This window comes from Lethenteron reissneri, chromosome 27, assembly GCF_015708825.2.
Source record: "Lethenteron reissneri isolate LAM-NWPU_2019-01 chromosome 27, ASM1570882v1, whole genome shotgun sequence".
Taxonomy (NCBI): domain Eukaryota; kingdom Metazoa; phylum Chordata; class Hyperoartia; order Petromyzontiformes; family Petromyzontidae; genus Lethenteron; species Lethenteron reissneri.
In genome coordinates, this window is record NC_083805.1 from 7,900,196 (window position 1) to 7,923,995 (window position 23,800).

General features: G+C 49.1%; 1 protein-coding gene across 4 annotated transcripts in view; it reads right to left on the reverse strand.

Annotated features, from left to right (window-relative positions):
- The window catches only part of LOC133348491 (nitric oxide synthase 1-like), a 62,716-nt gene that overhangs the window by 13,614 nt on the left and 25,302 nt on the right, over positions 1-23,800 (reverse strand). For all 4 annotated transcript variants that reach the window (XR_009755801.1, XM_061561329.1, XM_061561328.1 and 1 more), the window contains 9 exons: positions 19,095-19,196; positions 18,524-18,718; positions 9,730-9,815; positions 8,019-8,163; positions 7,361-7,465; positions 5,399-5,457; positions 4,218-4,334; positions 2,042-2,216; positions 1,200-1,338 (listed from right to left, as the gene is read on the reverse strand). Coding sequence is in view for 3 of the 4 variants with exons in the window: in XM_061561329.1 (XP_061417313.1) it covers positions 1,200-1,338; positions 2,042-2,216; positions 4,218-4,334; positions 5,399-5,457; positions 7,361-7,465; positions 8,019-8,163; positions 9,730-9,815; positions 18,524-18,718; positions 19,095-19,196 (1,123 nt within the window). In the remaining variant the exon portion in view is untranslated. The remainder of the gene's footprint in view (positions 1-1,199; positions 1,339-2,041; positions 2,217-4,217; positions 4,335-5,398; positions 5,458-7,360; positions 7,466-8,018; positions 8,164-9,729; positions 9,816-18,523; positions 18,719-19,094; positions 19,197-23,800) is intronic.

Here is a 23,800-nt window from a genome sequence, read left to right on the forward strand (position 1 = left end):
GTATTGCCAAGTTCAGTGTGGCAAGGTGCTATCCATGGTAGCTTTCTAAGAATATTTACAAATTTATAATGGTAAATATACACAATACTGCACGGTTGTATGTACGTATGTTGAACTTCTTTTGTACCGTACGTAGCCAACCGCATTGACCGGAGGTGCGGGGGAAGGACAACAATCTAAATAGAAAAGAAAGAAGTTCAACATACACACATCCTTTCGTGCAATTGAGTAACTCAACCCATAGCACCACTCTCCGTGTGGCTACCAATTCTGTGCCTACATTGATTTAAACGAAAACTAGAACTGAAATAGCCAAGTACATAATCCATAAATATTAAGTATTTGGCATTGGGTGTAGGTGATGAAGCGAAGGAATCGAATATACACAAAAACAACCCCCAAAACGATGAGGCTGCCATCAAAGTTCATCGAGTGTGCTGCACGTGTAGAGGTCTACGACCTATTTGCTTTACTGCTCTGCCACACGCCACCTCTGTGCAATGCCCAATCGCGCTCCATCACTTCAATAACATGATTCTGTTCAGCCTGCATCGTAGACGATCAATGGAGGCAGTGGTTTAGCGGATCCCCCGGGGACTGTTCTATAGACCAGGCCACCCGAGTTGCTTTCCTGGCGAGTGACGTCTGAAACGGGCCGGGAAACTCCACACACACCGAACGAGAAGAAGCACGACCCAACATCCTCCCGTGAGCGGCACGCTGTGGAGAAGCCTTCATCCAGCAGTGGCTTGACAAAAGGCGTTATAGTTTGTTGACTCGCAAGCAGGTGACTCTCTTCAACGAGTTGAGACAATGGACAAGTCAACGTTTGCTCTTGATAGGCTCTGTTTGAAACTAGGGTCACAGTAATGTGAGCCGTGGTAAAATAATAAAAACTATTTCCCTAGACCTCTGCGATAAATTGTAGTTCTGAGTGGGCAAGTTTGCCTTCTGTATCCTGTGGGCTGCAAGGCCATGGGTAAGCCACCCGTGACCCACACAGCCCTAAGGTCCATGCAGTTTCTCGCCATATTTACCAACTCTACTGGACATTTGTGACACTGCTGGACATCTGCGAAGAAAGAGCTGTATAACTCATCGGATTCCTCCAGCATAAACAACGATTCTGATTCTGATTTCTGAACCGACGGTTCTACCGAATATCCATTATAGTGGGAATTCGTTTCGAGAGCGGGAACCTTGCTCGAGGGAGAGGCGGGACGAGACGGGCACGAGACGATATCGCTCCGGCTTGAAGTCGCTCTCAGCGTACAGCAGCGTGGCGCTCGCTTGCTCCAGGTTCACGTCCTCCCGCACGCAGAAGACGTCGCACGCCGCCTGCGCACAGCCGAATCGCAACCGGACGCGACATCGAGCGAGCGGCCCAGCGACTGCCCCTCATGCTGACCAGTGGACTTTCGCCGTCAGAGTTGTTATATTTTCCAGATTATGTACTGCTTTTTCCTGCACCTCCGATGAGCACGGTTGACTATGTACGGCGAGAAAGAAGTTCAACATACATACATAAACTGAAATCCGGTGCAGGTAACATGGGGCGCAGCGTCGGTGAGATGTTAACTCCCTCGTCTGGTATGCAGGGGCCCGTGGGTATGATCCCGACCCTGAAGCCTGCTGTATATTTGGAGCCGGCATGTTCTCTCTCCCCGTGGTCATGTGGATTTTGTTTTCTCCAGGTCCTCCGGTTTTTCCCCTCCACATATAGAAACATGCACTAAAGAGTTTTGGCTGCGATAAATTTCCACGTGATAACCCACTCTGATGAGCTATCATTTGTGGCCAGGTCATTTAAAACAAGAAAAAGTTACAAAGCTCAATGGACCGTACCTGGTGAAATAAAATAAAAACTTGCTAACTTAAGTTTATCGTTTAGTTTACTTGAAGGCACATGGCGAAGTTACAGATCCAAAGAAGAAGAGAGAACACATCGCCACCGAGCACATTCAACATTCAGCGGGCATGCAGCGGCAGCATTGGGCAGCATTGGGCAACGGGCAGTGGAGGGGGAGGTGCAAGTGACGACCTCAAAGGCCCCGCGCGCCCACGAGCGGAAGGCTTCCTCCTGTCCACACAGCTCGTCCCCCTCTCCTCGAGCCATGATGCGCTCGCCACCCAGAGTGCCCAGCATCCCGTCCAGGGCCCGGGCAAACGCACACAGCCTGGGGTAGGCGCTGGAGCCCAGACCGAACACCGAAAACCTGCACGCAAGCAAGCAATGAGACGTGGATTATATGGGGCTTTAAAGAACACGACAATCGGCTGGAATTCTCGTCTGGCAACAGGGAATCCCTACAGTTAGTTGTGTTAATTTCTCTCTCTTGTGTAGAGGTAAAGGAGCAGCAGCCCGCAGTCGCTTGCTCACACCACTGCTGATGGAAGGACCTCTCCAACGGGTATTTTAGCCTCCTCTTCAACGTTGGCTAGACATCTCGGAAGGAGTGCGAGTAGCGACACTTGAAAAACTGAATTGTGAAATCCACAAGAGAATCGTCCAATGATCAACTCCGATTAGCACGGTTGGCTACGTACGGTGTGAAAGTTAGTTGAACATACATACAATTATGCAGTTGGCAGCACCACCAGTGTTTATTTCTAATGTCTCAGGCTACCATGGGTGTGCCTGTTGGTCATTGCCTGGACCTTATTGGTAAACCCCCGTTCCTACATCCTAAAGGTTCTTAGCACTCTTAACATAGACTTAACATACGGACAGAATGTGACCCTACGAATTGACATGACCATTCGTTTGCTCTGCATTATTCGCTCGTGAATAGCAAATTTCGTGGATAATGATTTTGGCCTACGAAAACCTATCCTTTAAATGAATGATCTGAAATAAATTCGCTACATTTTGACTTAAAGCTGCAGGAATTCATATTCTTGGGTCTTTCGGTAAAGTCACGTTATTTTTTCTTATTTTCTTTTAACCTATCTACGTGACTTTACCGAAAGACCCAATAATATAAATACACTATTAAAACACATGGACATTATCGCATCACCTTCTCTCTCATCACTCTATCTCATCACTTCCTTTATTCCTCTCTCTCGAAGCAGCCGTGCAGAGTTCCAGACGCCATTCGCGGACAGCCAAAATCGCGGTTAGCAAGTCCGTGAGCAACGAGGCAATACCGCAGCGGCACTTTTTAAATCCTTTATTAAATCATTTATATTAAGTTCGCTTGCTTGCTTGCGTGCTTGCTTGCTTAGGACCGTGCAAATCTTTCGGTCGTTTTTTAACCCACTTCCCGTGATCCAATCGAGCTGACATTTTCCACACAGACTCGTCGTGCCAGACAATTAATGTTCGTGAAAAAAAATTCCCAAAATGTTACACTTTTTAGGCAAAATTTTTTTCTTTTACATATATTCAAATAGAACTCATTCTTGGCTTTGGCTGAACGTCACAGTATAAGAGCCCAGAGCGTAACCCCTCCACAGGCCGTGGCAGAGTAGCGCAGTTGGTAGCGCCCTCGCTTCCCATGCCAAAGGTCGCGGGATTGATCCCCGCGTCCACCACAGGCGAATATATTTTTAAATCCTTTATACTAAGTTCGCTGCCACGCATATAAAGGATTTATAGTGAAAAACTTTGTTTTTACGGGTTATACTTATTACGGGTTTACTTGTATTAAGTTCACTTGCTTGCGTGCTTGCGTGCTTGCTTGCTTACGACCGTGCAAATCTTTCGGTCGTTTTTTAACCCACTTCCCGTGATCCAATCGAGCTGACATTTTGCACACAGACTCGTTGTGCGTGACAATTCATCTTCGTGAAAAAAATGTTTCAAAATTTTACACTGTTTAGGGAATTTTTTTTACATATTTAATTACCAATTGCTTAATGGTGCCAGACAATCATCTGACCCATAGGTGGCAGCCATCTCAAGCCAGAGGACGAGAGGACTCTAGCCGCCCGTTTCATGACGACGCAAATGTTGACTGACCACATGGCATGAAATCCCTGCCCCCACGCTGTACAGTGGAGACTATTTATAGAGCAGTTACATTGAAGCCGCCAGGTTCTTGAAAGTGGTAAAACGGGTCAAAACCGATGCCACACATATAAGGATTTATAGTGAAAAACTTTGTTTTTACGGGTTAATTTTTTTTGTTTCATTAATTGCACTGCTGGCACGCCCATGAAGACGAACCCACCCCCCTCCCCGCCCCGGGGCCAGGGTGCCGACCGCAGCCCACCTGACATTTGCCAGTGGTTCCGCGCTCTCCAGCGTGTTGCTGCGAAGGAGTGCGCCTTCCGTGAAGGCCACGCGTGGGTGCTCCAGTTGCGGGGGAACGCGACTCACCTTGAATCCCCTGCAGAAAGAGAAACCCCGAGCTTTGATGCGACGCTTTTGAACAAAACAAAAAACCTGAAAGGCCAACACGGCGTGAGCGAGGGTTGGGGTTGCGGGGCGGAGAGATACCGGCCGTACGCACAATTCTGGTCATTTTGTGATTGAAAAGGTCAGAGAGAAGTGCACGATGTTTTTTATGAGACGCGAGATTTAGAATTCTCGAATGTGGGAGGGATGCATTCATGCAGGCATACGTGCAAGGTTACCGGAGAGGTAAATGTGATTCCTACTTCACGACCGTACAGATTTTTACTTCACACTCATTTTTCCCTCCCCCTTTGTTTTATCAATGTCGACAGATTCAAGTGCATCTCAACATTTATTTGAATTGACGTACAGTCAAGGTAATATATACTATGGAAAGCCTCGAAAAGATACACTGTTTTATTTCACGCGCCATTTATTTACCCCAGAAGATTTTTTTCTGAGTTTCACAATTTGAATTCACACACAATCATCATAATGGTAATTCATTTACCGAATAAAGCCTCACCGAGTCTGAAGTGATACATTTTCTCGAAGGGCCTAATTAGATGTTTGCTAATTCAGTATTTTTTTCTCATTAACTTCTGTTGCAAGCAACTCAGATTCGTGAAAGAGTAACACGTGTACACGCGGTAATACACAAATAGCCCACTTGATGTGGAGCGTGTTCAAAAAAAAAAACATCTCAACGTGAATTCGACCTTGGGTTCCACTCTTGGTGCAGTCACACCTTACAATGAGTAGAGGAGATCCGGGGGAATGTTTTACAAACGAAAACTCACATTTATCTATGACAGTGCATTCAAACATATCTAAATAGGTATCGTTTTGGGCAATGCCTCTTCTGCATAGGACATAGAGGAATGAAGGGTCAATGGCAATTTTTTGGTCGAATTATACATATCCTTTAAGGCTGTGTTATGAGTGAACGAATTAAGATAGTTGTTTGCGCTGTGCGCACCATTGCCAATGCAGTATCAGCGTGTAATCCGATTAATATTGAGCAAGCCCTGTTGAAGAAGAAGATGCAGAACTCACTGCTCCTCAGCGTGGCTCGACAAAGGATGCTGCATCTCCAACAGCGACAGCCAAAACTTCTGCAGTCCGAACAACGGTATGTGGATAGAAACAGCAAGATGTTGTTAAAAAAAAGGCTTCCTTCGTGAGGCACAATCTAGGCAGCATACGCTATTTATGCCATTGTTGATTATTATGCTGTATTCATAATATAGGTTTTTGGTCAGATCGCGTTATTTATAAATGTGTCGTAACCCTCCACCACCCGACACAGCCAATCAGTAAAAAATGTGTCACTTTTTAAAAGGACAAAATAATTCACTTCTTTAGCCCACCGGTGTGCTGAAGAGAGATTCAACAGCATTTTTAAATTTGAGTATGACGTTTCGCTGATAGTTACAATCAGCTTCATCGGGCAAGAATGGTGAAGCTTTCCTGTTGCTTCCGGTCTTAAATAGAGCAGCATCAGGGTGACGTCATCATTTAATTCAATTCAATCTGATTGGCTGTGTCGGGTGGTGGAGGGTTATGACACATTTATAAATAACGCGATCTGACCCAAAAACCTATATTATGAATAATATTGGTCGCGAAAGCCTACGATATTTTGCTAGGTTATTTAATTTTAGTGTGCCTTTCTCCTAATTTTCAAGCTTGCGTGCCGTGCCACGTCGTCATCTTACTTGCAGCACCAGCACGTTGCCGTCCACTCATTGATATGCTAATTTTCTCTGCCCCCTCCCTCTCTCCGTCCCCGCCTCCCCTCTCTATAATTAAGGGACCGTCACAAAAACGACCCCTCTCTTTGTGCCGATATGTGTCCTCTCTCTGTGTGTCCTTGTGATGTCTGTCTGCTTGTATGTCTGTCTATAGTTTTCTAGTTAGATTTTTGTTACTATTTCTTTTATGCCTGATGATGATTGCTTGTGTTGCAATCGAAACGTCGTAATTTGCTATTATTTTAATTTATTATTTTATCTTTAGACGTGACTTAACCGAAAGAACCAAATAATAATTCCTGCAGTCACGAAAGCTCCAAAATTAAGATTGAAAGCCTACGTGTTAAATGATTATGCTGTATGTATGTTGAACTTCTTTCGCACCGTATGTAGCCAGCCGTGCTCATTCGGTTTTTTTGTTTGTTATCTTGAAACAGACACCTTTCATCCCAAGAGGCTCGCACGTGCAGCGCTTTGTCAATTCACTACTGGATGAAGGCCTCTCCACACCGCGTAGGTTTGTGGGGGTGACTTGCCCATACTTCACCAGGCTGGTCAGTAGGAGTTGTGAAGTCGAGTAACATGGATGTGGTGAGTAGGGGGGGGTGTACAGCACAGAACAATGGATTTTGCTGTCGTTGCTCTCCGCTGCCCACCACTGTAGCTCCGCAGCCTATAACACCTGGTGGCCAACAATCCGAGCACGGTTGAGACTGATTTCCTGCTCTTAGTTTTTTCGGTAAAGTTACGTAAGTAAAAAATGAAATAAAATTAATGAAAATGAAATTTAAAAAAATCACGGCGTTTCGGAGGCAACACAAGTCTCCGTCATCACTTGATACAGCAAATCTGGCTGTGACGGTCTCACCTGATGACGGAGACTTGTGTTGCCTCTGAAAGGTCGTGATTTATTATTATTTTATTTTTATTAATTTTAATTTTATTTTTTACCTACGTGACTTTACCGAAAAAACTAAGAGTATGAATCCTTGCAGTCACGAAAGCTTCAAATCTAGAACTGATTTCCTGCTTCCCTTCCAAGATCTGACAGAGCGCATTCTGCATTCCGTTCTGGGTGATTTGGTTCAATAGCTTTGACTTGGCAATAAATACAGAAAATGTGTCCATCGATCGACCTACGGACTGCTTGGCCCTGAGTGTGACACGGGGCCGGTGGAGATTTTATTCTTCTTTGGCGCTCCAATTTACGGCCGAGGGACACCGGCGGCAAAACGCGAAACTTCTGAAAAGCGTTCAGTCAAACCTGGCCGTTCTCGGGTGGGTCCCCGTTTCCGAACGTGCTGGTCACCAACAGCACCAGGGCCTCGTGTTCCAGGTGTACGACGTCGTAGTCCTGCATGCACACCACCTGGCAGCAACGCGGCCGCACAACGCGGTCCGTGAGCCGAGCGGGCTGCTCGCTGGCAAATACTACCAGTGCCCACCGTGGGAAATGATCTACCAAGGGCGATGTTCACCATGGGCAGTGTTCATCGCCACGGGCAGGCGTGGATAGTTTACATGAAAAATGGTGCGTCATTGAAGCAACTAGCCCAGTAATGGGAATGTGGAATTTTTACATGTGGCTCAGAGATAAATAAATAAATCTACATTTGTCTACTTTTTAGTTGTACCAATCGCTGCTTACATATTCAAATTTAAAACATTATTATACTTGATTTATATCAGAAGCCAACAAAAAAAATATATGAATTTTGTGACGTTGACATGGGTGACACATTTGTATGCAATACAAGCCAAGTAAATTAGATTACTAAACAAATACTCAAGGGATTTTATGAAAAACAAATTATACTAATTCCCCACTTAGGAACTATCTTATCATTAACCTTCGGGGCGAGCGGTGGGTATTTTTATCGAGTGGTGTGCCATAAAATACCTACGTACGTGTATTTTCTAACCTTTGCATCAAAGGCGTGCTTGAAAATTTCACACAGAGAGTTAGCGAAGGCCTGGGACTTCCCCGTCTCGGTGGCGTAGAGGATGATGGCTCTGACGCGGCGAGCCATGGCCTTGCCCATGAGCTGAGCAGAAAACTTCACCGCCCTGCAGCGCCACGCGACACGTGCATCCACACTTCACTTCGCAACATATACCGCCACGTGTCACCGTTACTGACGAATTGGGGTGTTACACGACACGTCGGGATGACGTTCCTTGAGTTGCGTCGCAGTATCGTGAGAGGAATGGTGGTGGCTTGGGCAGGCCTTCATCCAGCAGTGGATTGACCGTGGCTGATGAAGAGCTCCACCTTGCCCCTTTCTCGAAGCATTGCAATCCATATTTGAAATCCTTCCCTTCCACCCCGCCTTTTTCACAGCATTCCCAGTTTAACCGCCTGCTCCTTCCATCGCCCCTCTGAGCTTTTATTTGTTACCTTATCTTATTATACTTTTATATAGCGCCTTAATCTTATATATTAATAATTTTATACAGCACCTTGGCGAAGGCGTTGAACAAAGAATTAGCTTTTAGTGCAGCAGAAGTGTGATGAAATGAGTTCATGAGAAGGATGGTAGTACATGAGTATGATGGTGCCTGAAATAAACGATGATGAGAGTGACAATGAGTGGTCCATGACGAGTGAGTGTGATGATGAATGGGTAGAGAAATTGGGAAAGGGGATGGTGGTGTTAGTGATGGGGAAGGGAGTGAGAAAAAGGTGGGGTTTGGGTAAGCGAGGGAAAATAAGAGAGTTTTATGGGAAAAACGAAATCTGGGCAGTGAAGCTGTCTCCTGATGAAAATAGTTTTAACCATATCTGGCAACAAAACAGGTGTAAAGATATATTCAAACACCAAATAGAAACACTTTGCAAGGCATCAAGTCTGCATTACCCACACGTACTTGGGGCAAAAATATGCAAACAAACATGCTCTAATAATATCATAACATCATCAATTTGGATACTGACAAAAAGATCCCATATATATAAGCTGTTTCCTCTCCGGAGCCTGCTTGTCGCACCCTGCGTGGCGTTAACAGCTGTTTTCTAGGAGGGGTTTGGCTGCATCCTCTTTACGGATGTCTCTGCTTATTTGTGAGATTAATTGATTTTTTTTTACACTCATTGTACCGCAGAGCATTACCTAAATTAAAACACGACATAACTTATGACGATCTCATCCGCCTAATTGCATGGATGTTACTGATATTGTGAATTCTACGGCAGCTGCTGCTAATGGTGTCAATGACTGTGAAGATCGTTAAGGTGATGATGTCATTCAGGGTCATCATGACAAATATGATCAGCCAAAGCTGTAGGCGAGAGGGGCAGTTAATCTTGGGTGGGAATGGCACATTATCTAAAGCACTTGATTGATATAATTTATAAACACGTTTAGTAAAACTCACTGTATGCATTCTAGATTTGAAGCTTTTGTGACTGCAAGGATCCATACTCTTAGGTTTTTTCGGTAAAGTCACGTGGGTCAAAAATTAAACTTTATAAAAGTAAAATAAAATAAAAAATTACGATGTTTCGGAGACAACACAAGCTTCCCTAACCCTGTTTGCACATAACAACATTTATCATAGCGGTTGTATTAATATATTATGCCGGTTTGTGATTATAAAATTCGCGATTTAAAGATAGTGATGCAGAGTACTCACTTGGCGAGCTTTTTAAATCCGATCTGCTTTCGCCTTGTCCCGGTTTCAGTCCCGTTATTCCAGTTACAGCTCTTCCACGCCTCTGGCTGCGATTGACAAAGAAAACATTTTACACAAATACTCACAGCCAGCCAGCCAGCCCCATGTAATAATGGGACCCCTGGCTTCGAGGAACAAGACACACATGTTTTACAAACATTACAATTTATAAAAAAAAAAACTGTTACTTGAAAGTTATGAATCCTGTAAAACTGCGTACGTTTTCAACAGATTCGCAGTATCAGTGTGTGCATAATAGCCCACACGTTTCACAATAATTCTTCTTCATTAAAATTAATTCAATGGAAAGAATCAAACTCGGGTTATAGGGTTCGTTTTTCAGTGTGCAAGGCAATGCACCGCTAAAACCTCGTCAATCTTTTAAATGGAAATGACCGTATGCTTCAGATTATAATATTAACGTTTCGTCTGTAATTTAGGGGTGCACCCTATAATGCGGAACACGTGTGCGTACGTGTGTGTACATGTGGAGAGATGCAGGCAAGGCCGATGAGTCAGATGCCTTCTATGACCTCCTGTCACAGGTGCTAGCTAAAGTGGCTTCTTGGGATAGAGTCATCTTGTTGGGTGGCTTCAGTGCCCGAGTTGGTCATGATGCTGGCACCTGGTCTGGAGTGATTGGAAGGCATGGGCCAGATCAACTCAATGACAACGGTAGGAGGCTGCTAGATTTTTGTGCTGTTCCAGCATCGGCGCATCCACACAACATCATGGATGCATGCCGGGTCCAAGCAAGAACATCTGCTGGACTACATAGTGACAGAACAGTGGATGCGGTCCCATGTCCTTGACACCAGGACCTACCGTGGAGCTGATCTGCCCACTGACCATCGACTTGTCATCTGTAAGATGCGCCTGCCATTCTTTCACTCCGGTGGTGGGTGTACACCCAGAACCTCATTCAAACCCATAATTGCATGGTCTCAGCTAGCTGATGAAAGTTGCAAGTGAGAATTTCATCATCGCTTGCGGCTGGGGTTGGCATAGTCCCCCACTCCTGATGTCGAGGAGAAATGGCTGAGATTTAGGATTGTGGCTCATGCAGCTGCAATGGCTGATTTGGGTACACGGTCCAGACCTCCCCAGAGACCCTGGTTGACAGAGATGTTCGGGCTGGCTGAGAAAAAGTGGCAGGCCCACTCTCATCGTCTACAGTATCCCACATCAGAGAATGAGGAGGCTTACCACAGCTTTCGCTCGGAGGTTCGGAGAGCCATGAGGCGCTGAAAGGATGGGTGGTGGTCACGGGGGAGAGATGGCGTCTGCCTCAATGGCCCGCGATCACAAATTGCTCTTTAACTCCATATCACAAGCGTACGTGATGACGTCACCGCCACTTGAATGGTTAATGGCGGTTGTTGTTGTACATGTGAAGTACCGGTGAGGACGCTTGACGCCGAGGTTGAGGCACACGTATGTTTATTTGACACAGCACGTTCGTGGCATACAGCACTGGAGGGGGTATCGGCCCCCTCACCCGACTAGCTAAGGATACACGTCCTAGCTACTCCTAGCCTGCCTCTGAGTCCTCCACTAATGGGCTAGGGGAGGCTATCTGGCCCGACACTGGTAAGTCGGGCCCGGTACCCGGAGTCCCAGACCAGCTCTTACAAGAGCACCGGCTCTGGCTTTCGGGACCACGCCGCTGGCTCAGTCCTGTCCGGCCCTGATAAGGACATCGAACTAGGGGAGTCCAGGGCTCTATCTAAGACGTCTTCAGTCTTCTCTGGTTAGCTTTTAACATAACTGACTCGAGCCCTTTGAACATCCCCTTTTATACCCAACCCCTCCTTGAGGGGTGGGGCCCCGGGGGATCATAACGTTCGAACCAGCCCCCCCCAGGGTGTCTGGCTCGGACGTCGTAGAGGGCATCTCCCCGTGCACTTACGTAGCCCCGCCCACTGTGTTTGTTTTCCATAGGCTGCCATGCATAACGGGCCCTCTCTTTAACACCCCTACATCACCCCCCCCCCGCATAGCTTGCAGCCGTCCCGGCTGCCAACATACAAAATGACAATAAAAGTGAATTTATACCTTAACCACGCGTGTGCCTCACTAATTTTCAACAATAACAAGAACAGCAACAAGAACACAGCAAAATGCAACAGCAAGAAGAGAAAACAACCCGACGCACCCCCCCTTGAATAAATACGAATTCCGTAAAAAAAACAACCTATATACAACTTGCAGGGAACCCACCATACACACAACACCAGGTGAACCCAACGTATGTACATTTCAATGGGCAGGGAACACACCACCCACACAACACACAATGAACACAACGTATGTACATTTCAATGGGCAGGGAACACACCACCCACACAACGCACGATGAACACAACCTATGTACACATCTTCCGGCCTCATAACAGTCTGCGCATTTTTGCGCGCGTCCTTGCAGCGGGCCCCTCACACGGGGTAACCCCGGGTGGCGGACCGTCAGGTGGCAATTGTCCGTCCCGGAGTGAGACCTCATCCGATGCCGCGCGACCGTCGGTATCCCCAGGAGGGGTGGTCGGGCGTGAGCCCGTCAGTCCTGATGCACCTGGAGGTGGCACGGCCGGCAAGGCATTAGGTGAGAACGACGGAGACGGACCCAGTGAGTCGGTCGACCCCCCACACGTTCGGCCACGCATGTGTGAAGTGGGTTTGTGTACCGCAACGAAGGGTTTTAACCTAGAGGGGTGCACGAACCATCGCCGCTTCCCCCATTTAATGCGCACGCACTGTGGTCGCAAAATTTCGACCACTTCCACAGGGCCCCGCCACGGCCGCACCAGCTTGGGGGAGGTAGCCAGGGGCACTTGGGGACAGTGCAACCATGCCTTGTCCCCCGGCTTCCACTGTATTACGTGCGCCCGACCCAGCCTGAGGCGCTCATTCGCCTTTTGACGGAGGTCCGAGTTTAGCATAGCAGCATCCCGCGCCTCTGTTAATTTGGCCAGATTAAATTTGACGTGGTCAGCCAATTTAGTTTTTCCTTGCGGGTCGGGGATCTGCAGCTGGGCGCGAACAGGCAGGTCGGGTTCGCGACCGTACATGAGGTAAAAGGGGGAAAATCCCGTAGCTGCATGGGGTGCCATCCGGTATGCCGCCAAGACCCCTTGAATATGCAGGTCCCAGTCAGTCTGCGAGTCTGAGACCTGCTGTGACATCATTGACGTAATGGTGCGATGCAGGCGCTCGACCATTCCGTCAGTTTGCGGGTGATACGGGGAGGTACGAATTTTCTTCGTGCCTAAGAGGTCACAGACTTGTTTGAGTAATTTACCGGAAAAATTTCTGCCCTGGTCGGTCAGCAGCCGCTCCGGAGCACCTTTGTCCAGGACGTATCCCTGAACAAAGGCCTCCACGATGGCTGCTGCCGAATGGTTGGCAAGGGGCCAGGCCATAGGCCAGCGCGTAAAATACTCGACACCTGTCAACAAATACCTATTGCCCCTGGGGGTGGCGGGAAATGGGCCCAAAATGTCCAGCGCGACAAGCTCATTTATTCTGGATACTTTGATCGATTGCAAGGGCGGGTTAGACTCCCGCGCCGGCGGTTTCCGTTGCGCGCACCGAGGGCATGATCCCAATAGATCCCCAACATCCCTCGTCATACCAGGCCAAAAAAAATCAAGTTGTAGCAGTGCAAGAGTCTTTTGGGTCCCCAGGTGTAATAGGCGCTCATGCGCGGCCCACACCACCTTGCCTCGCAACTCAGAAGGGACCACCAGCCGATGTCGCTAGGATTTGCCGTCCCAATGCATCAGCAGACCTTGCACCATTTCCCATGCATCCGAATCACCTTTCACCCGCCCAGCACCCCCGACGCGACGACGCCACCCGAGGAGGGAGGTATCCTCCATTTGGAGGTGCCCCCATTCAGTGACGGGCAACCCCAACAGGGAATCTCTTCCCTGTTGTTCGATCGAATTAGTAACCAATGGTTCGTCGTCGTCGGTGGCTGCCAAGATCGGAACCGATGCGTCCCCTGAAGGCCTGCAACGTCCCGACCCCAGGAGGCATGCACATTCGGAGGTGGTTGGCATGCGCGACAGAGCGTCCGCATTGGTATGGCGAACGCCCTTACGGTAGGTGGTTTCAAAATCAAAGTCCTGGAGAACCTCCAACCATCGAGACAACTGTCCCGATGGTTGTTGAACTCGCAGGGCATACTGTAGTGCCGCATGATCTGTGCGGACGGTGAAATGCCGACCGTACAGATATGGGCAATACTGTTGGATGAAATAAACAATTGCCAACAGTTCCCTACGGGTGACACAATATCTTTGCTCCGCAGGAGACAACACCCGACTACCGTACGCGACCACCCGTTCCACGCCATCAACCACCTGGGAAAGCACACCCCCAATACCCGTGTTGCTCGCATCGGTGTCGAGCAAAAAGGGCTTAGAAAAATCTGGGTAAATCAAGGGAGGGGCTTTTACCAGGGCGTCCCGAAGGGAGCAGAAAGCAGCCTCCTCCTCTTGACCCCAGTGGAACCGAACCCCTTTAGATGTTAAAGCGTGCAGGGGTTTTGCAATTGTCGCAAAATCAGCAACGAACCGTCGGTAATACGACGCGAACCCAATGAAACTCCTGACCTCTCCCACCGAGGTGGGAGTCGGCCAGGAGCTGACACACTGCGTTTTGGCGGGATCGGTAGCAATACCTGAGCGTCCCACGATGTGCCCCAAATAACGCACCGAATCGCGCAACAAATGGCATTTTTGGGGCTTGAATTTCAAATTAGCAGCCCGCATCTTTAGGAAAACCGCCCGCAACCTCTGGAGATGTTCATCAAAAGTTTTACCAAAGACGATAATGTCATCCAAATAAATGAGGCACGACTCCCATTGCAATCCAGCCAAAACCAATTCCATTAAACGCTGGAAAGTTGCCGGCGCTGAGTGTAAGCCCATCGGCAACCGGTTGAATTGAAACAGGCCGTGCGGTGTACGGAAAGCAGTTTTAGGCTTTGAATCATCGTCCAGAGGAAGCTGCCAGAATCCCGAAAGCAAATCCAGTGTGGAAAAGAATCGCGCTCCCGCCAAGGCGTCCAGCGATTCATCCATCCGAGGGAGCGGGTATGCGTCGGCAACCGAAATTTTGTTAAGACGCCGGAAATCAACGCAAAACCGCAATGAACCGTCCTGCTTTTTAACCAGGACGATCGGCGCTCCCCAAGGGCTGGTGGAAGGAGAAATGATGTCGGCGGCCAACATGTCATCAACAGCCGATTTGACATGGTCCTTTTCGGCGGGACTCAACCGAAACGGATTTTGGCGAATTGGCGCGCTGTCACCCGTGTCAATATGGTGACGCAGCAGGTGAGTACAACCCAAATCGTATTCATTCCGACTAAAAACGTCGGAAAATTCCCGCAGTAGTGTTTTAAGTTGTTGACGCTCTGAATCTGACAGGTCCGTCGATCCCACACAAAGCGCCTCGAGCCACCCTTCATCGCTGTCCGAATGCGGTCGCGGCGCAGGGACAACGCTGACGTGATTTGCGACGGGTTCCTCACATGGCACCGGCGTTGCGTGAGCAAGCACGGTCCCCTGTGGGACCACCACCGTCTGCGAGCCCACATTGAGGACCGCGATAAAGGGTTCACCGTCCCCTCTTACTATGGTCTGGGCCGGAAGTAATTGAGGTCCACTAACCCCGGCCCTAGACGGCCCCAGCAGAACCCCTTGGGCCCCAACACCCTTAGCGAAGGGCCGCCGAAGTTTCAAGGGAATCAACATTTGCGCCCCCGGAGGGACGCGCACCGTTCTCTCTACGAATGCCGGCACCGTCGCGAACGCCGTCCGAGTCGTAACAGGCGATGGCAGAAACGCCATGCGTCTGCCCGACGGGAGCTCAATACATCCCTGGTCGATCAATATCCTAATCGGCATTTTGGCCAGGAAGTCCGTCCCCAGCAGGCACGGAACCGCCAGCGAGGAGGAAACAAAAATCGGCCCAGACAATTTAATTTCCCCAATACAAATTTGGGCACGAATTTGTCCGATGATGCCAAGTGAGCCCCCGTTAGCCGCATAGAATGGTACGTTAACAGGCATCAAAGGACGACTCCGGACAGGGAGAATATTGTAAATCAACTCCGAAATAATGGTCGCCGATGCTCCCGTATCGACCAGGATGCGCACTTCAACCCCGTCGATGTGCCCCACAACGGCCGACGACCCCGACGATGCGGCTACCACACGATCGGCCAGCACGGACCACTGGCCGGGTTCGATATGAGTACCCGGGGTGGTGCGTGATGATGCGATGGTGCGCGATATCGGCCCCCCTCTCGTTGCGGTGTCTGAGTGCGTGACGGGTGTGTGCGTGGGCCAAACATGTGGGGTGCCGCGACTCGCCGGGTTATGATGGTGGAGCTTGTGATGAGGCCCGTCGTCCCGTTGAGGTGTCGTCCCGCGCTGTCGAGGAGCGCGGCACCCCGAGGCGACGTGGCCCCGGACGCCGCAGTTGAAACACCGCGGGAGCGCCGTTGGAGGAGACGGACGGTTGAAACGGCCCGACCCGTCCCGGCCCGACCGTGCTCCCGTCGCCTGTTGCCGTCGGTGGTCGACGGCGTAGAGCTCCTCCGTCGGAATGGTGGCTGCAGCCACCGCACGCCCCGCCGATGCCCTGCTGGCTTTCCGCCGGAGCGACAGGAGGTTGGCGTGGAGGAGCCTTGCCGCCTGGAGCGATGTCATCTCCGCGTCCTCCTGCGCGACCACAGCGATGTCAAGGTCGTCTGCCAGGAGGAGTATTTTCTCCGTGACCATAGCGTCGATGCCGTCGTCGTCCATACGAGGGAAGGCCGACTTAGCCATCGCCAGGAGGCTCGTCCGATATGCTAGGGGCGACTCCTTCTCACCCCGCTTGCGGTCGTAGAATTGCTGTCTGCATTCAGCCGATGGTCCATAGACCCCTCCCAGCAGCTGTAGTGCCATCGGTAACGTAGACCGCTTCTCTCTTGGCGCCGATGTGAGGGCGGCGAGCGCGTCGCCGTCGAGGAGCGCCGGCAGCGCGCAGAAAGCCTCCTCATCGGACCATTTCGCCATCTCCTGATGGGCGAGGAAACGTCTGCGAAAACCGGCCCAGTCCCCCTCCGCACCGATGAACTCCTTCAGCGGGGGCAGTCTCTGATGAAGCGCAGCGGTCGTTGTAGACTCCCGCAGGCAGATGTCACCACCACTCGGCTGTGCGTCGGTGCGAGCGGCCGATGGGATCGCCTGTCGCGGTTGTGATGACGTTGCAGCTTCAGCGACGGCGATGTCGGAGCGGATGTCTAGGCTGGCCACGCCCCGAACAGCTGCAGCGTCGATGGCGGGAGTTTCAAAATCGGACTGCTCCGAAATGGCGGGAAGGCGCCCTGGTCGTTGGCCCGCCTCGCCCCGTGTTGGATCACCGGCCCCCAACCGCGTGATGGTCTCCAGCGTGGCGGCAGCGGCATACAGCAGCTCCGCCAGCCTCCCGTGAGCCAGCCGCAACGCGTCTGGCTGTGGTCCCTCTTCACTCCGATGCCCCGGTAAGGAGGCATCAGGCCCCGGCTGCACCATGTCTTGTGGAGCCGTCTCGGGCTCGACGATCTCGGCAGTGTCTTCCTCCTGCGGTACTTTGGCCCGCGCTGTCTTCCGCGTGTCCATGTTCGAATTACTTCTGACACCAGTTGAAGTACCGGTGAGGACGCTTGACGCCGAGGTTGAGGCACACGTATGTTTATTTGACACAGCACGTTCGTGGCATACAGCACTGGAGGGGGTATCGGCCCCCTCACCCGACTAGCTAAGGATACACGTCCTAGCTACTCCTAGCCTGCCTCTTAGTCCTCCACTAATGGGCTAGGGGAGGCTATCTGGCCCGACACTGGTAAGTCGGGCCCGGTACCCGGAGTCCCAGACCAGCTCTTACAAGAGCACCGGCTCTGGCTTTCGGGACCACGCCGCTGGCTCAGTCCTGTCCGGCCCTGATAAGGACATCGAACTAGGGGAGTCCAGGGCTCTATCTAAGACGTCTTCAGTCTTCTCTGGTTAGCTTTTAACATAACTGACTCGAGCCCTTTGAACATCCCCTTTTATACCCAACCCCTCCTTGAGGGGTGGGGCCCCGGGGGATCATAACGTTCGAACCAGCCCCCCCCCAGGGTGTCTGGCTCGGACGTCGTAGAGGGCATCTCCCCGTGCACTTACGTAGCCCCGCCCACTGTGTTTGTTTTCCATAGGCTGCCATGCATAACGGGCCCTCTCTTTAACACCCCTACACATGTGAAGAGATTGGTCCAAATTTATAGAAACATTCCAAATCATTTTCTGCTGGAGCTTGTGAGCAATGCCGCGCATCTCATCCAGGGAGTGAGTGCCTTTTGTTGTTGTTGGGTTCCACCGCGGCTAAGGTGAGATGTAACCTAACAGGGCACCACGGTTGCAAGATGTTAACTACCCCGCCTGGTATACAGGAGGTCGTGGGTTCTATTACAACCCTGACGCCTGTATATTTAGAGTTTGCGTCTCTCTCCCCATGGTCACGTGGATTTTTTGTCCGGGTCCTCCGGTTCTTCCCTTACGTTTATAATCAACATGGGTTTAGAGTATTTGACTACAATACATTTCCACGTGATAAGTCACTTCGTTAAGCTACCATTTTTTCAGCTCTCTTCTGAAAAAGAGCCATATAGCTCAGTGAGCCTTGGTCAAACACAATGAATAGTCAATATTAAGGTTGCGGAGTCTGGGCCCCATCGCCACACCTGGTGGAAGAAGGCCGGCGTGAGGATGTAGTTGAGCATCTCCTGGTGGAAGACGGGGGTGAGCGAGCCGGAAATAGGAGGCACGATCCACACCCAGTCGGCCGGGCAGCCACCCCGAACGCGGCCCTCCGTCTCTAGGTGCTTCATGAACGAGTCAGTCACCGAGTGGTGGTCAACGATTGTGACGCGGTCCAACTGCGACATCGGGAACAGCCACCCCATAATAACAATACATTCATAACGGATTATTGATAATCACAATAATAATAATCTTACAATATCACAATTTACAGAGAATCATTGCTGGAAATTCCAGACGGAAGCGCACAGAGGCACGGAAGACAACAGACGAATGGGAAGGCAGCCAGAAATGGAACCAACAATTTCCCAAGCTTCGTGGCCCTACAACGGGATATTTGGGGTCAACTCCGTTAAATAGATGGAGTGATGACGTTATCTCAAGTGCAAGAACGAGATGGATGATTCCATCACAATCATGATGATGATGATGGGTTTATCATGGCCGGTGATAACAAATCAGAGGCTAATCTTTGCTTCGCTTCGTTAAAACCTGGAAACTGTGCAGGACGGCGATATTGATTTCCACCAACGCTTGGTCCTTCCACAACGAGGAGACGTTTCTGATGTTCAGCCCCATCCTGACGGCCACCGCCTGGGATGCAGAAAAGCGACAATGAAAACCCCTCGGGGGAGAGAAAAGTGGCTCAGCAGCCCAAAAGAATTCGCTTTCAGAAAACACAAAAATCCGTAAAATGGTTCGTGCAATACAATGGCCACCGGTGTTCCTGGTGTGAGAACAAATTATGTTGTAAAAATAAATTATGTGGTTGGTGTTTTTTTTTAAACGTGAACCCAATAGACCACACGAGCGGGGGGAAGAATACATGAAAAAAAGTGAAAAAAAAAGAATTCGTTCGAATTTTAACCCTGTGCTGACACTCAAATACGTTGCCAATACCTCGACTTAAATTTCGATGTAAAGCTTTCGTGACTGCAGGGATTCATCTTCTTGGTTCTTTCGGTAAAGTCACGTAGAAGGGAAATAATAAAATGATAAAAATAAAACATAATAAAATACAATTCTCACGACGTTTCGGCCACAACGCAAGCAGGGCTGTCGGAAAGACAGCGTCTGAATGAACACCACCAAGCTTGGCAGCGTATATTTAAGCTGGGTTAGAGGAGGAGGGCGCCTTGACAAAGTAATTTGCATATCAACAGAGAGATTTAGCATATTTATGGAAAATGCAGATATGGGATTAGTCACTACTTGTGGAATGTGTAGATGGTGGTGAAAGCAACTTACGAGTAAATCCACTCTTTTACGTCACTCGAAGAGCCGTATAATAAAATGGACTGCCGTGTCATGGACTGTACTCTTTTTTTTTTGCGGGAGCAGTGGCGCAGTGGGTTATCGCACTGCGTTATGAACACCGGCTTTCCGAGTTCGAATCCTGGTCATGGCTAACATCGGTGGAGATCCGATCCTGGCCCACTCCCGTTTCACCAGCCCACACCGAGCAGCTGATGAAGCATTGTCAAACAACCCCGGTGACTGTCACGGTGTGGGGAGGTCATCATCCAGCAGCGGATAAACAACGGCGGCTATGCATTAAATATGATTAATTATTTACTGTGCTTTGCAAGGATCGCACGTGTTGGATGTGCCAAGCATTGATAGATGCATGCACAGAAAAATTATGGGAGATCTGCAATAACACTGTGTAACAAATTTTTTTTATTTTTTGATCCTGGGTAGTGTTATTTCCTAATTGCTTACGCCTCGAAAGTATAGAAAATGGATAATATTCCCCACAAACTTTGCTTTTGTGACCAGGACAGTGATATTTTGAAATGTACCTATTTTTAATGAGAAAACGTGTGCATTTGTGTCATTCCTTCACACAAAGTCCTGGTCGCAAAAGCAAAGTTTGTGGGGAATAATAGCCATTTTGTATACTTTTTAGGCATAGAAATAACACTTACTACCCAGGGACAAAAATCGTGTTACATAGTGTAATGTATGGGAAATGGTGTGCATTTGGTAGGGAGTCGAGGATTGAGATTCAACATTGGCTGTGCTGGCTGAGGCGTGCATGAACAGCTGTCGCTGTGACAGAAAACTGAAAAGTTGGAAACCACGATCCTATCACTGCCTATCCTGACATTCGAATAATAGAGAAAAACAAACTTTCATTAAAAAAAAAACCTCGCTACCGTGAAATAACACGGATGCATTGCCTAGACGTAACCACGCACCCCAAATAGAATGCAGCACCGTGAGCGATAACCGTAAAAAGAAAAAGGTTAAAAACTACGGAAAAAGAAACTGCGGCCTTTCAAAAAAATCACACGAGGTCTGTCGGGTCGTAGGGATATCTGTGGACGGCACAAAGTAAACATACCCTCCTGGTTACGCTGCCTGTGTTAGGGTGTACGGTTGAGAAATATTTTTTACCGGGTAGTTACTTTAATGAAGGTAGAACCTGAAAACGTGGGGGGGGGGGGGGGGTTCCATAGCCAATACAATGATCCGTGTTCGCTTTTGGGTTGGGCCACCTCGTACTTGAACATTATTGTCATTAATCCCTCTACCAACCGACAAGATTGTCACATTCGCAAAGATATTATTTTATCCGTGCCACTGCATCGATCAAAGTCCGACGCACAAAGCCCCTCGCCTGTGTCGTGAGACGTTCAGTCGTGAAAAGTCTCAAGTCATCGGCGCGAAGCTGTATCGGTCTGCGTTTGATCCATACGGCGGCACGTATAAAATAATATCTTTGCGAACGTGACAATCTGGTCGGCAAAATTTGAACGAAACGACTGTATTATGCGGTCGAACCCTAAAAGCAAATACGAATCAAAACGCAAGGGTCATTTGAGTAAAGATGCGCGCCGCGAACTCCATTAAGGTACGAGGCCTATTATGTGGCTTAGATAAATTAGCCGTAACCTTCCTCTGTGCTCTCAGGGGGGGGGGGGGCAGTCCAGTCCATTCAGCTATTGATAGCATTCATCGAAAACCTCTTGAAAATATTTCATACAAAGCTGCTGTGCGTGTGCAAGCGCACAAAAAACTCGATATCACGGAAGAACGTTTGCATGAATAAAAACACAAATCATGGTCAGTGGACATATTGTGAGGTCGAATAGCTAGCCTACAATATGAAGGTAATTGGTAATACTAATAATAACATAAGTGCTACCGTCAATACTCATGGTCATGATTGTGGGTTGTGCGTGCGTGCGCATGCTTGCATCATTTGGTATCGAGGCCTTTGTATAATTGGACAAGGTCAATGATGCAGTATGTATTGCCTTCAAACACAGCCCTTGTTTTATGCACAAGCCGTGCAGCTGTGTTTTTATTATGAGATCAGATGCGCCGGCTGAATTTTGAGTATACATGCAAAACTTGTATTCATCACCTGAAAAACACACACACGCCACGGTGGCGAGATGTTAACTCCCTCGCCTGATATACAGGAGGTCGTGGGTTCCATCCCGACCCTGACGCCTGCTGTATATTTGGAGTTTGCGTGTCTCTCTCTCCCCGTGGTCGAGTGGTTTTTTTCTCCGGGTCCTCCGGTTTTTCCCTCCACATTTAGAAACATGAATTTAGAGTATTTGGCTGCTAGAAATTTCCACGTGATAAGCCATTTCGTTCAGCTATCGTCTGTGGCTAGGTCGCCTCTCTAAAAGAGCTACATAGCTCAGTGGGCCTTAACTTGTAAAATAAAAAGTTGGTGAAAAAAATTATGTAACGATAACATAGGTAGATGTAAAGGTGCGGTCCCGCAAATGTCTCAGTCATCCTATTAGGTATAGCCCTGTGAGCCATTCGGCTCTTGAATCGGGTGCAACCGCAACAAACAAAAAACTAAAACATGAACAAAAAACATCTTAAAGTGAATGTGACTAAGTGCAAACAGAAAATCCAAGAAAACACAGCAAAATATTGCAGAAAAAAAATCACCGTACACCAATGCACGCGCTGTCGGAATGACCTCCACTAGCAGCCCCTTCTTGAGGATATTTTTGGCCTACTCTTCCATGCTGGCCAGACGAGAGCCGCCAACGAAAATGAGCAAGTGCAGAATCACTGAATCGGAATTGATAGATTTCGATTTAAAGCTTTCGTGACTGCAGGGATTCATCTTCTTGGTTCTTTGACTTTACCGAAAGAACCAAGAAGACGGAATTGATAGCTTGAACGCATTTAGCATGGGGCCCTTGAAAGCGCGGCGCCCGGAGCATTTGCTGCTTTTGCTACTCGGATAATCTGGCACTGCTCCGAGCTATGATCAGGCCGACCCTCACCCTCACCCCTACCCCAACCCCCATCTCTACCCATTCCCCAACACCTCCCTAATCTCTCCCACCTGTCCTCCTGTCACCACAATTGCACCACCACTTTTACCAACCCCCACTCAACTCTTTATCTAAACCACTATCATATTATGCAAATGCTGTCGCTGTTGTCAAAGCGATTGAGAACAAGGCGCTACATACATCTACGTGAGATAACAACGTCGCTGTGCGCTCCCCTCTAAGATTGAATTGAATTACATGCAGCACTTCGGAAAAGAATTGGATAAAGGAAATCGGAGGACGCAGTGGCACGGATGTGAGAGAGGGACGGGAGACATGAAGGTGGCAGAAACGGGTCGGGGGGGGGCAGAGGAGGGGGGGCAGAGAGGAGGGGCAGAGAGATGTGGGGGGCCGGGTGAGGAAGGGGATTTCGAAAAGTGAATTGGTTTGGCCATGTTTGTTTGTTGTAGTACAGAGTTAGACTGATGGCCTTAATCTAAGTTGTCTTATGGTTGTTGTTGTTTGACTTGCACCCCACTGGGATTTTTGCACACAGCGTTGGTGTACGGTGTTTTTTCTGCAATATTTCGCTGTCTTTTCTTGGATTTTCTGTTTGCACTTAGTCACATATTCACTTTAAGATGTTTTTTGTTCATGTTTTTGTTTTTTGTTAGTTGCGGTTGCACCCGATTCAAGAGCCGAATGGCTCACAGGGCTATACCTAATAAATTAACTTGAAGAGAGGGGGGGAAGAGAGGAGGAGGGGATAGCAGAGATTGGGGGGGGGGCAGGAACAGAGAGAGGTGGGGGGCGGGCGGCAGAGAGGGGGATGGGGGGGGGCAGGAACAGAGAGAGGTGGGGGGCGGGCGGCAGAGAGAGGGATGGGGGGGGCAGGAACAGAGAGAGGTGGGGGGCAGGCGGCAGAGAGGGGGATGGGGGGGG